The 14,368-nt window shown below is 37.1% G+C and overlaps 1 protein-coding gene across 1 annotated transcript; it reads right to left on the bottom strand.

Moving 5' to 3' along the window:
* Window positions 1–565: 565 nt before the first annotated feature.
* Window positions 566–4,055, bottom strand: LOC103320634 (Tetratricopeptide repeat (TPR)-like superfamily protein). The gene is made up of 3 exons (XM_008222345.3): window positions 3,892–4,055; window positions 1,949–3,640; window positions 566–1,436 (listed from the first exon to the last, which is right to left on the bottom strand). The coding sequence occupies exons 2-3, from the start codon at window positions 2,764–2,766 to the stop codon at window positions 1,184–1,186; spliced, it is 1,071 nt and encodes a 356-aa protein (XP_008220567.2). The 5' UTR covers window positions 2,767–3,640; window positions 3,892–4,055; the 3' UTR covers window positions 566–1,183.
* Between the last annotated feature and the right edge of the window lie 10,313 nt (window positions 4,056–14,368).

Raw genomic sequence — 14,368 nt, 5'->3', positions numbered from 1 at the left:
CATGATTGCTTTGTTCATAATTATTACAAGAGAGCCTATTCACTACCCTAAATCCTATGCTCCCAAAAATTATTGTACACAACGCTGCTCTTATAAGATTGATCGCATAATTAACATACAAGTTGAGTTTCCATTGATTTGTCGAATACGATATCTTTAACTAAATGGTCCAAATGTGAGAAAAAAGTTGATCAAAACATTGTGTAGAGATGGTATGAACTGCTTAAACAATAATTCTTGAATAGCGAACAACCAGAGCTATTACTCATTTCTTCCTAGCAGAATGTGAAAAATTACCTTTCAATTTATCCAAAGCAGAAGAAGAATTAGTAGCAGGTTATCAAACCGAATATTCGGGTATAAAATTTGGTTGTATACGATATCTTTATAAACTCACTTGGATTGCCATTTCCCTTTTCTCTCAGCCACCCATGAATCACTAGCCCTTTCATTGGGTGCTACCGTGCCATCATTGTTCTTTAGACAAAAGTATAAAGGTTTTCCATGTCTTCATAATCCCCGATAGAAACAAATCAACAACTTAGTTCACGCACTGTCCCTCCACTAAACACGAAAGAAAATTCAATTGAAGAGAAGAAATTTCCAGAGCCATACATAGCAAAATGCACGAGAAACACGTGCTTTCTTTCACCAAATTATGTTTCAGTTTTCGCATTTCTAGTAAAATTGAGAATGGCATAATATTAACAAGGAGGCTAATTACACTTTGCCATGTGATTGCTTGTGTCGACCCCTAAAAAAAAAAAAGGAAACGCGATAATCTGTGCAAAAGCAGCCATGCATTCCGATTGGCTCCACTCCCCGTGCACATAAAGATCTGAAACAACACGCAACGCCAAACACACTGCAAATTCTTTGCTGCCATGCCAGTTTTGCCGTGCATGTGAGCATGTCCCAGGTCACGTGCTTCCCTCCGCTCCAAACGCCACCACCACCACACACCCCCCATATTTGCCACCGCCACCAAAATTTCAGGAACAAATAAATATTTTAAAAAAAAGACCTCTTTCTAGTCTCTTCTTTTTTCTCTTTATTTATTTTTTGGATTTTCTAATACCAAATTCCGAGTAAAATTGGGAAATAAACGGAAGGTGACGGCTCTTTTCTCTTCTCTTCTCTTCTCTTCTGTATATATATATTTTTTTTATAAAATTTTAAATTACTAAGCATCTTGGGTGGCATCATCAGGAGAGTTGAGAGGGAAACACGTATCCTCAGCGCCGGTGTCCCATAGAAAATGGGCATAGTTGGCAGCGTAGTATGAGTTGCTTGGGTCAGCTGAAATAGCTTCCAAGAAGGTTTCTTCTGCAGCCCACAAGTCGTTTCGAACCCTCCACAGAAACGTCGCGTATTTGTTGTAGGCCTCCGCGTCCGGTGGCTCCAGCCCCACTGCCTTCTTGAAGTACTCTTCAGCTCTGTTTCCAAACCATTAAACAATCACCCCACATGTAATTGCGCTTTAAGCTAATCACACTCTACTTAACTACAAATCCATCATTAATCACACTTTAATTATTATCTAATTACGCTAAAACAAATATATTTTTAGACCACTTAGTTTCAAATAATTTTATTAAAATCAAAGCAAATATTATTTTTTTCTTTTTTTTTTTCAAGTGAAGCGCGTGACCAATAAGGGAAAATACCACCACACATTTCCCTGTCTGTCAGGCTATCACTGGAGAAAAAAAAAATTAAAGCAACACGACAATAAAGAAAAATCAAAGGCAAGAACCCAGAGATTTTATATCTTTCTTTTGACCAAAGACGCATCAAAAAGAAAAACCTTGACTTGTGGCACTAGTCCACTTGACAGTTTAATTTCCACAACCAACGAATGAAAATGAACTTAACCCAAGAAATTTATGGACATGAAAATCAAAATTAGCGACTAAAACTTCGACAATTTGATGAAATTGAACAGTACCTGTCATAATCATGGGCAACTTGGTAGAGGAACTGAGCGTAATTGGCAAGAAGCAGAGCATTGCTGGGCTCTATGGATAGTCCCGTTTGGTAGAGAAGCTCTGTTCTGAAGTACTCCTCGTAATCATCACCCTCCATATTCGCCACCACCGGCGAAACAAATCTCTCCATCGTTTCATGGTTCAGAGCTTCATGGTTGCCTCGCATTTCATTAGCTTCTTCCACTATCGAATTCCACACAGCCAACTCCTCCTCTCTGCTCTCTTGCCCGGACACCGACTCTGCCTCTGTCGTCGTCCCAAGTGAGGACAACTGAGAAGCTCCGTCGGGGACAATTGTCCGGTATTGGTCCGTCCCGTCGAACCGGCCGTCTCCTTCCGTGCCGCTGCCCACGGGTCGGGCTTTCCCACCACCGCCATTGTTTCCGCCTACGGATGTCGTTTTCCCATTCACGTTCCCATTCACAGAAAACGACTTACTTGTCGAGGAATCAAATTGGGTATTATCCAATTTATCGTTGTGATTTTGAACTTCCTCCACTGATATAGTAGTCTCAGTTGCACTGGAATATATCCCAGGTGGAGGAGCAGCCGCAATGGCGGCGTTGTGGCCTAACGAGTAGACGGTGAAATTGGCCAGGAGGATCATCACGTACACCATTAGCGTCGGCGTTTGAGAGAAGACCTGTTGAAAAAGCCAAACGAACGAAGCGTGCATCTCCTTCTGAACACGACCCAAAATCCCCTGTAAATCTTCGTAGAAGAGAAGTTCTCTCATCTGTAAGGTGTACGTATGGAGCTCTCGGATTATGAACACCATGGAAGAGAAGGCCTTTTCACAGAGGAACACGCGGATTCCCCTGCTTCTCTGAACCCTTCCTGCCACTGCAGCTTTCTCTTGATCATTCGGAGAGAGAGCGGAAGGTCGACGCTGTTCGCCTTCCGCTCGATGCTCGCCTCCGGAACAATCTCGTCCCGCTGCTGCCAATCGAACGACCACGGTAGCTCCAGATCGAGCGGCAACTCGAACAGGCTCTGGTTCTGTTCAAATCTCATCGTTGAAGAAGAGTCATTGACGCGGCGACTATCAGAATCAGCTCTCTCTGTTTCCGAATTCGCGGTGTCGTCACCGTTGCCGTTATCTTCACCGTCAAAATCGCCCGAGAGTTGGAATCTGAGAGCGAGCTCTTGAATCTTCTTCGAGAACTCTTCGTCGGAGAAGGCGTCCAAGTTCGCACTGCAAGCTCTTTTCATGGACCGAAATCTCGGCTTCGGTAACTCGCATGACCTGGATCGGTTTAGCTTCGTCGATGGAGCTCCGAACAGAGCCGACCGGTTCAAGCTGTGGACGTAGAGGCAGAGAACAGCTCCGCCGTCGCCGCCACGGGTACGTCGTTTTGAGGAAGGAGATGCTATTGCGGAGGCTAGAGATTGAGAGGAAGGGGGAGAGTGTGGAACGATGGGCTGCGACCATTGCAAACAGGTCGAAGCTACTTTCACTACCATTTCTCTCAGCTTTCGGATCAGAAAGTGAAGGAAAAATGTGAAATTGATAAAATTGAAGATAAGGAATCAGAGTTTCAGCTTCGTTTTTATAAAGCTCGTTTTTTTTTTCTTTTTTCTCCTTTTTTGTTGTAATTTAATCGGATCTGCAGAAAGTCTTTGCCTTTCTTGCTTCCAACTCACTCTTTAACCTGAAAAGGAAAAAAATATCAAACAAATCAAATCAGCCAAGCACGTGAGAAAATTCCCCAATTTTCCCGGAAAACACAAGAAACAGAAACTGGAAATCGAAAATTTTCATGCCACTCATTGTATTTTCCCGGAAAATTGGATCGGGGAAACGCGCCCCAAAGCCACTCAAAAGCTTGCACAATAACCACGAAAATTGAGATCCCTAAGCATTGAAAAAAAGAAATATATATTTCCATGAAAATGAACTCACTTAAATTTTTTCGGCAAATTCCGATAAATTTTCCGATTAAGCTCCAAAAAAATTGATTAATTTTCCGGCGAGTCCCTCAGAACGAAGCTCACAAAGCGTAGCTTCAGAGGAAAATGAGACTCTTTGGGTCCTATATATACAAACACGAGCTCTGTTTGACGCTTGCGCTTAAAAAATCTCCGACCGTATATAAATAGGAAAATATGTAGATCGTATGCCGTACCTATACGGGTAATAAACCGGAAGGTCCGGTGGCCGGTTAGTTACCGGGATATTTATGCGATTTACAGGCTTTTTTGGTTTCGCGTTGTGGGCCCGAGTCAGCTGGCAATTTTGGAGGGGGGGTTTTGAACGGAACCTGCTCAACGACTTCAGTCCCGCGGCTGCTGATGCGGACTATTTTCCATCCGATCTGTCTGCTCTTCGTGCGCCACGTGTCCACACCGACCACGACTTTTACTTTCCGTGAATCCGTGATATACTACCAGCCCCGGATGTTACTTTGGGAACTCGTGTCAGTTTGGGATTGGTTTAAGGCAACCACTAGCTAACTTTTTTTGTTTTAGTCAAAAAACCACATGCTATTAGTTTGCATTTTTTTGTTGAGATAAGTAGTTTGTATAAACGGTCACATAATTGGTTTTTGAGGAACTTTCCTATGCGATAATATACCAAATAATTCTTAGGTTGTTTTAACTTTTAACAGCTTATGTGTCATTAATTAATTGGTATATATATACGGGATTTGATTTTCTCACTCATATTTTCTTCACTTACTCTTTTTTCGTTTTTTTAATATTTTTTAATTAATTTTATTCTTTCTCTTTTCAATTCTACCCTTACCCTACAGTAATTTCTTTTTACTTCTATTATTTCTCTATCTTCATTCTTTATTTTTCTATTCTACACTTACCCTTTATTCTTTCTTTTTTCCAACTCATGTTGTGTTGTTTAAGTGGAATGACACGGGTTGGTTATATTAAATCTCTTTTATATTTGTTATTGAAGTTGTGATTTCAATTTGAGCTATGATATCGAGTATATGAGGGTATTGAATATTATATTCTGAAAGTATTTTAATATGAAAAAATAGAGCAGTATTTCAGATAAGGGATGTGGATGTATGTGGCAACTGTACATTTGAAAACCCTACTCTTTTTGTTCTATTTATATTTTGCTAAATGGATGGAATCATTTTTTGTCCAGAAAATAAAGAAAATTTGAATCATTTTCTTAATATCTACACGTATGATTAGTTCCCAAAAATTGAATTTATGATTGCTAATTATCAAAGTATTAGAACCTTAATCGAATGCTTTGGACATGTAGGTATAATCATGCATGCATGCAAATGTTTGTGTATGTGATGTGCAAATCTGTCTTTTTAGTGTCAAATAATTAGTCTACAAACTACTAGCCAGAGAAGAGAAAGATAAAAAAAATTAGTACATAATCTAAAGCAAAATACGTAGAGATACTCCACTAATCTGAAGAAAGCAAGCCTTGGCTTTTTAGGTGATTACATTACACAATGGAGCTTAACTGGTTATTAACAAATCATGTGAAAAAGACATAAGATAACCTTATCAGTAGCGAATCTCACAAATACTGTCACATGTGTCGGTAATTCTTGTTATTATTATTTTAGTATAAGTGATTGGAATATGGGAGTTTACATAAATATTCATTGGGTGTCTAGGGTTTTCAAACCTTTGTCCATATAGATGGAGGCGAAAGAACTCAACTAACTGAGATATATCCCACAAACATTTCGGCAATTACTATAATTAATAAAGTTACCTCTATAATCTGCCAAAAAATCATATGTTTGCTTAATTAAGCTCACACTTTCTACAACTTCCTTCCGGCCCCTCTGTTAAAGTTGTTAGAAATTGATTGCTCACAGTAATTATTTTCCTTTAAATCGGTATATAAATGAAGACAGTAATTATGATCTAATTAACTTATATAATAAAATAAGAAATATTAATATGAGTAAGTTACGTTGTGTGATTCATGATTTAAAAATTGTCCACAAACGCATAACTAGGTTAACACTAATCAACTACTCAAAATCATAATCATTCACCTTCTTCAGGAAAATCGTAGAATTATTTAATTAAACTTAACTTACATACGTAAACGGAATCTAGTTCAGTAAAAAAGTACTTTGCCTTACAAATTAATTGTCTCACTTTCGAATCACTCGTACTAATAAAAACAAAAAAAACCGAACTTTCATATGTACTGTAGTGGGTGTCTTTTGTCATTTTGGGGAAGAAAAAAGGACATGTGCTACAATTGATCAAGAGAGGCAGCCACTGGCTAATTGAGTTTCTATGTGAAAGCACTAAAGTGGGCCCGTGTGCCCGTTTCCGTAGGTTATTAAATATAATATCTTCCTTAAATTTTTTTTAAAATTAAATATCTTCGTTATTTAAAAATGGTGTCCTTTTATATATTATTCTGCATTTTATGTTCTTTTTCTATCTCCTAGGAGTTGTTGTTTTCCTGTTATTTTTATTTTATTTGGTCGACGCGAAAATAAATATCTAGTTGAGGGCTTTTTCGGCTGAGGAACTAGCGGTCCAAAATGAAAGCTCAGAAGAGGGTAAGCAGTAAGCTGTAGGCCAACTTGCTTGATGTTGTCATCAGGAGAGAAGAGAGATGATGGTGACACCACCATTTCAACGGTGGTAGGTTGTTCTTTTCAGATCTTTCTGACGGCTGCAATTACTTCTTCAACAATTGTGTCTTCATTTTCTGTTTCCCGTCAGATCTTTCGATCCCACATAGTACAATGCCATTTAGGGATTGGTAGTCATTGATGCGTAACGTTCTACTATAATGGTACGGTGCATTATTTGTTAAATAAACTTAGTGTGAGTCTTACATGCATGATTGTTAGAAGCATATTACATGCATGTAAGAGACTGATCCTAACACCGCTCTTTATTTATAATGTAATCAATTAGTACTCGAGAGAGTGCTTCCAAAGAGACATTGGTGTACATATATACAACCATACTAGATGGGAAAATTAGAAAGTATTTGGACGATAAGATGTGAACTTGATTATATATTTCTAGTGCAAGCTTGGATGATTACTTTAGTTTAACTCTAGCAATAATATCCCACGACATCACACCAGTAGCAGAGAAGATAATATTGTTAAAAAAACAATAAGTTAGCTAGATTTCGACGAACCTTATCAGATCTGCTCCTCATGTATCAAACTCAATGGTGATATGACAAGTTCAAATTTTGGTTTATTAAGGCACATAAAGCTCTAGTTCTGGTGATCCAAATCTTGTATCTAGTATATGACCATATTAATGAATAAATATTTCAAAAGGAGTTCATTCAAATCTTACCATTTGATTTTTAGTATATTGATCGATAACAATCTACTAAAAATTTAACACCAATTAACAATTCACATTCATTTGCGTGTGTGCATGATCGACTGTGTTTAGCAAACCTCTTCATCCTTCAAATTCAAGCTTCATCCATCATCCCCACGACTTTCATAATTGCATTAGCATATGAAAAAGAATTTTGTAATGAGTTCAACCGTGAATGAGATAGTTATTGCTTCAAGTGGTAGCAACTCTTTACCAAACATGAAAAACACAAGGTATAAACGGACAACTATCAGATATATATAATAATTTTCATGAATAATTAAACCCAATGAATTTCTTGTCAATGTTTGAGGATAATGATTACCCACTTGTTGTGGGGTTGAAGCACATCAAAGTTATTTTCTAACATGTTGGCTCAACTTGTGCAGCACTAGTTGATCCCTCTGTTTTGATACTAGCCGTCCAGACAGTCAAAAATTTTGTTGCTCTTCTTGTTGATTAAAGAAATGAGAAATATTGTGTGAAATGTAGGGTCTGACTGGCCCAGCCGTGGTTCACTGAGCATGGCACCAGCAAGATTTTTACACCAAAAGGTTCCACTATCATCTATATCTGCTGGTTCAGGAGGGGATAAACTTCGATTGACTTTGATCTTTTGGGTTTATCTATATATATTTTTTATATTCCTATGTTGGTTCTAGAAATTTGGACGGACTGACGTTTAGCTCACTTTGCCAACTTATTACAGCTTATGCGTTCAACAGCGTGCCAATGTACATGAAGTTGGACAGTCTAACAAACAAATGTGCAACCAAAACGCGCAGTTTTGATTTTAATATGTTAACCTTCAAACCTTTCCTTTCACAAAAGTTGGCACATTCTAGTAACACCATATATGAATATACAAGATAATGATGCATTTTCACCGTCTTTATCGGATCAAGTCAGATAAGCAAGTATAGTAAAATAATGATATGCTATTCGTCTTCTTGTGGAGGAAATATATAGTTACAACAAAGACGCTGCAAACAAAGTATCTGTTTGAGACTGCTTTTATACAAAACACTTCTGCTTATAAGCACTTTTGTTAGAAGTGCTTTTATTTATAATTAAAAAAAATGTTGAAATGTTGAAATCGTTGTTAAAAATCCAAGTGCTTCATTTGAAAGTACCAAAAGTTTTTCTACCATTTGCAGAAGTATTTCCAAACATACCCTAAGGCTAAGTAGCCCAAAATAAGTCACTATATACACAACAATAATTCGTCGTGTAAATAGTTTATGCGAAAAGTTTTTCGAGTGTATATACAATCCTATAGTTCATTTTCTTTGAAGCTAGACAGCAGCAACAGCGAGATAATTTCGATCCTAAATTTCATTGTCAAGGAAAAGTGAAGCGCACTCACAAGGGCTCTATACCAAGACAATGAGCACGGAGCCAAACAAAAAAGACTGCTTGCAAATAGAAAACGCCGATTTGAGATGCTTATTTGAAACATATTATTAAGAAAAAACCAAGATCCAAGATGAATATGAGTATATTAGTTGGAAATTGAGCAACTGAGAGTACAAAATTAAAAGGAAAAATATGTGAATATGCATGTGCATGTGGGTGACGGTGGAATGTCCCGTACAAACACAGCCAGTTGGCCCACAGTGAAATAACAAACTTCCCTATGCATAAGTTCAGAGAGGTAGGGTTTAGTGTTGAAATACAATAGCTTAAAGTTCTTTTATATTTTTAAAGTCTTATGTACCGTTTGGTAAGTTTTAATTGCTTTTTTAATGACTAATCAAAAATATGTTTCGCTTGTACTGGTGGTGGAAAAAGTGGAGGTTTTGAAGGAGGTGGTGGTTGTGGAGGTGAAGGTGGAGTTGGTGGTGGTGGAGGAGGTGGTGGTGGTGGTGGAGAAGGTAAGGAGGTCATGATTATTTTAAAAGTTTTTGACAAAGCAATTTTTAAAGTTTTTTGCAATTTTCAAAGCTTAAAAAAAAGTTTCACTTTAAAGTTAAGCTTTAAGGTGTTTGGTAAAAATAAAATATCATGATTATTTTAGGACTTTTTTAATTCCAAAAATACCATCATTCATTTTAAAAAATCACACCACCTCCACTTCCACATCCAACTCCACCATTTGCACTATCACATTCACTATTTGCACTACCCCACAACCACCGCCACCACCACCACCACTACAACCACCACCACATCCTCCACCTCCACCTCCACCTCCTCCTCCACCACTACCACCATTATCACCACCACCACACCACCACCACTACTACCGCTACTATCACCACCACCTCCTCCAAAACCGCCACATCCACCACTACCTCCACAACCAACAACACCACCACCTCCATGTTGCCACTGCCACCACCTCCACCTCCACACCTCCACCTCCACAATCGCCATCCCTACCACCACCACTACCACAACCACCAACCCACGTTCATCACCACCACCACCTCTACTCCATCACTACTAATACTACCACCACATAATTAGTACATAACACTTTCAACCACCACCACCATCACCACCTCCTCCAAAAACTCCACATCCGCCACCACTACCACAACCACCAACCCACCTTCATCACCACCACCACCTCCACTCCAGCACTACTACTTCCACCACATGATTAGTACATAATACTTTCAACCACCACCTCCACCTCCACCTCTACCTCTTCCTCCACCACCACCAACACCACCACCACCTCCTCCTCCAAAACCTCCACATCCGCCACCACTACCACAACCACCAACCCACCTTCATCACCACCACCTCCTCCACTCCATCATTACTACTATCACCACATGATTAGTACATAACACTTTCAATATCATGTCTATTTTAGTCATTATTTACAGTTACAACAATTTTATATTAAAATTTACCAAACGGTTTTGACACTGTTTTTTATACTAATAGCACTTTAAAAATATTGTTTACCAAACATGCAGCTAATTATTTTCAAAGCACAACATAATCAACTTTTTTATAAAAGTGATAGCAATCCCAAACTAGGCTTTAATGTAGTTGGAATTATAGCCTTTTTTATTTTTATTTTAATGAACTATAACCATTATTACTAAATAAATGCACTAACTAGCATGAGGCATGATCGATGAGTCTCATGGATAGGACTGGCAAGAGGCAAGAAGTAGATTCCAACACTTGCTAAGCCCATGGATAAAACTTTATTACTTCTTACAAAATATGATAGATTCTTGGGTAAATTACTCAAATGGTCCTCAAACTTATACTCGATTTACATTTTGGTCCCTCAATTAAATATTAGTCCAAATAGTCCATCAACTCTATATTAATCACTCCATTGGTTCTACCGTTACATTCTGTCAATGTTGCCGTTAAATATGAGGGCAAATTGGTCATTTTGTACGTTAAAAATAAATAAATACTGAAAAATGAAATAAAAACTCTCCCTATATATATATCTCTCTCTCTCTCTCAAAATTAGACTCGATATTGGGGAATTTATGGGTTAGGGTAAAAAATTTTGATTGAGGGCAAAGAGAAGGTAAAAAATTCCATCAAAGAGTTCGACTTCTTCTTCTCAAGCTCTATACTCAAAGTCACTCAGATGTATTTGTTAGCACATACTTTGTCTGCTTCAACTGCCACTCTTCCTTCAATCTTCACCAATTGCCTAGCTAGCCACATATTCGAATCAGTCTTCACAATTGTTTGGTTCACTGCTGGGCTTGTTGGACTTCGTTGTCAAATAGGTTGATTAAACTGAGGAAGAAGGTTGAGAGCGTGATTTGGTCCCCTTTGGCTTTGTGGATGTTTTCCCTTTTTGGTTTTTGTTGCATTGATGTTTCCTTTGGTCTTGGCTGGTGTTTCTTCGTGTCTTTGGGCTCGGTTGGTTGTTGAATGAAACAAAAACAAAAACTGAGGAAGAAAATGGATATGAGTTTTGAAGGAAGGTTTGTAGTGGTGACAAGGTTGATAGGTGCTTAGAGTGTTGGGGAAGTGAAATCCATGAAAGGAGGAGGGAGGTTGGATCAACTAGATAGAGGAGAAATCGGTGGAGAGCAGAGAGGGGATGAGAGACAGAGGTGGAGAGCAGAGAGGAGAGGGGGAATGAAGGAGAATGAGGGAGAAGAAATCAAAGGGAACTGGGTTTGGGCCCATGATTTTTTTTTCTCTTTTTCTTCAAAATTTTCTAATTTTGTATTTATTTTAACCATATTTTTATTTATTAATTATGAAAAGTTGTATTTACCTTAAAATTTTGGTTAAATTTAATAGAAAATTGGACGGTAGGACCAACGAAGCTATTAATATATAGTTAATGGATAATTTGGATTAATAATTTAATTGAGGGGCCAAAATGTAATCGAGTACAACTTTGAGGAACATTTGAGTAATTTACCATAGATTCTTGGATGCGGTTGTTGTATATGACGTCACATTAAAAGAGGCGAAATTATTTTAGAAATGAGTGGAACAAATTGTGAGAGTGGTCGAACTAAGAATTCCTCCCAAAAACTTAATATGATCATGCATACAAGCACATTATATCTTCAATTTGAACTGAAATCGTTGAAAGTCTCATTGCATTCAATTTACCTCTCGTACTATAAAACCTTCCAAAAACATATCCTGTCTAAGATTTCTAAGAACTTTTTTGGGGCTTTTGGCCTACCCACTTTCCCAATGAACGAAACATGTTATATTGCATTGCGGCCCCCCAATCATGCCTTGTGACCAAACAACCTAACATTTGGACGACCTATCAATTATATGCATGATTGATGGCAACAGTTTTCATTATATTATGGAGAGTGCATGGATGTGTTTCACATGAAGTGTGCTCGATGTTCCATGTGTTGTGCAGGCCATTAGACACCTCTGGTGGCACCAGAGCTGTTGACCAAGTTCTTATCACAAGCAATGAAAAGGGCAAATGAGACAATTTGCTTTGTAAACACTCATAAGGTAGTACCTTTGGAAATGATCCGTACAGATTGTGCCCGCTCTATATTGGCTAAACAATCCACATTATGTATGTGAACATTTGATGGTTATTGCGGCTCCCTAGAAAGTTCGCTTTATGAAATTTATGGGAGATTAAAAAACAGAAAAAGAAAAAGTAAGGATGTTTTATTTATCATCCAAGTAAAGATGAATGTTATATGATAGCGGCATGAAATTTTTGGGCGTTGAATTGAAGTATTTAGAATCCATATGATACGAGTATATGCAAATTCCTAGCTAGTTTGGAACTTTTATACCTTAAAATAAATAAATATATATTCTACTTCAAAAAAGGAAGGAGAGGAAAAAATTGTTTGTATATAAACCAATTGAATGCTTACAAGTGCATTAAACTTTTAGAACCACGAAGTTAGGGTGGACCATAGGAAAGGATATATATATATATATATATATATATATTGGTTGAAGTGCATTCAATGAATACGCATTATCATGAAAAACGTTACAAGAATGTATGTACAAATGCTGCAGCATTATGATAGGAAAGCCCTAGCCCTAGGGTTTATTGTGTGGCCACTGGCTTCCTAAGTTCCAAAGCAAGAAAAAATATATAAGAGATAGAAGGAATTGAAATTGAACAATCGCAAGGAAGGAGGGGCCTTGGAATTCCTTTCCGCATGTGTTTCTAATTAGACAAAGACATGTAGACGCCAATGCCACGCCAATTTTCTTATCTCCTCATCTACTATTTGTTGCCACCTCTTCTTTCTTGCCGACCCAAAAAAGCATTTGATAGTTCCATCCATCTCTCCCTTTCATGGTTTTTGTTTCCATTTTTCCATTTTTGCTGATCAAAATATGACTAAACAGACCTTCACTAGCTAACACAATAAGCAAAATAATACTCAACTTATTTTTGTTTTCACTTCATATATTGTTAAATAGGATACTAATGGGGCGTAGTTGGATTGACTTGATCTTTGGTGTGCTTCTAAGTGGTTCTGAGTTCAATCCACCATGATAGCTATGCGTGTGAATTCCTAACTTTGTCAGAGAGGATTATGTTTACTGATTAATTAAGGGGTTAATGTATATATACATCAACAGTCTCATTCTACTGAGAGATTCCTCAATTAATTTTATTTGACGGACACCCTTTAGAGTTCCCTATGAATTTTTTTTTCAACAATCCAAATCATCTATTTGTTAAGTCTATATTCATAGATCATCCTTGCAAATCGGAAACAGTTTCGACATCCAATTATGTCATACAAAATCAATGAACACAGTTTTTTAAGAAAGTACTAAAATTTCAATAACTCAATTAAGTGGTCAAATGATATCGGATTCAAGTGAATTTTTGTAGAGATGATTTTTGAATGATTATCTAAAAAATAGATGGTTTGGATTAATAAAATACAATACATAGTGATCCTTACAACGATAAACCTCAAATAAACTTATTTGAAGATGAAAACTTTCTATATACATCAATACTATATATGAGAATAATCTACCTTTGGGATGAGCTTTCGAAACTTCTTTTGCTTTCTTCTGTAATTGGTTTTGAAAGTCATTGGTTCCTTTTTCGATGGTGGAGTGTATAAACACTAAAGTCTGACATTATGTGTTTACCTTTTGAATATTCTACGTTATATACAATTATTTGAGTAAGTTATATATATATATATATATATATATATATCATCCCATTTTATTGAGGGATTTCTCAAATAAAGGACGCTTTTTAGGGTACCTTTCAAATTTTTTTCCAACGATCCAAATTATATATTTTTTAAGTCTACATTCATAGATCATTCCTCACATAAAATTAGACAAATCGGAAACCGTTTCGACATCCAATTGTATCCTACAAAATCAATAAATACAGTGCTTCAAGAAAGTATTAAAATTTCAATAACTCAATTGAGTAGTGAAATGATATCGGATTCAAGTGATTTTTTTAGTAGAGATGATCTTTTAATAAGTATCTACAAAATAGAATGTTTGGATTAGTGAAATACAATCCGGAGTGGGCCTCTACAAGGAGTGTCCTCAATGAAAACTCTTTGTATATGTGTGTGTATATATATATATATGCCATTTTAAAATAAATTGTTGTTAAGAAAATACACATGCAT

The sequence above is a fragment of the Prunus mume genome, linkage group LG1 (assembly GCF_029339155.1).
Source record: "Prunus mume cultivar Tortuosa linkage group LG1, ASM2933915v1, whole genome shotgun sequence".
In the NCBI taxonomy this organism is placed as follows: Eukaryota; Viridiplantae; Streptophyta; class Magnoliopsida; order Rosales; family Rosaceae; genus Prunus; species Prunus mume.
Note: the sequence above shows the minus strand (reverse complement) of the source record. Positions and strands in the feature narration are given on the sequence as shown.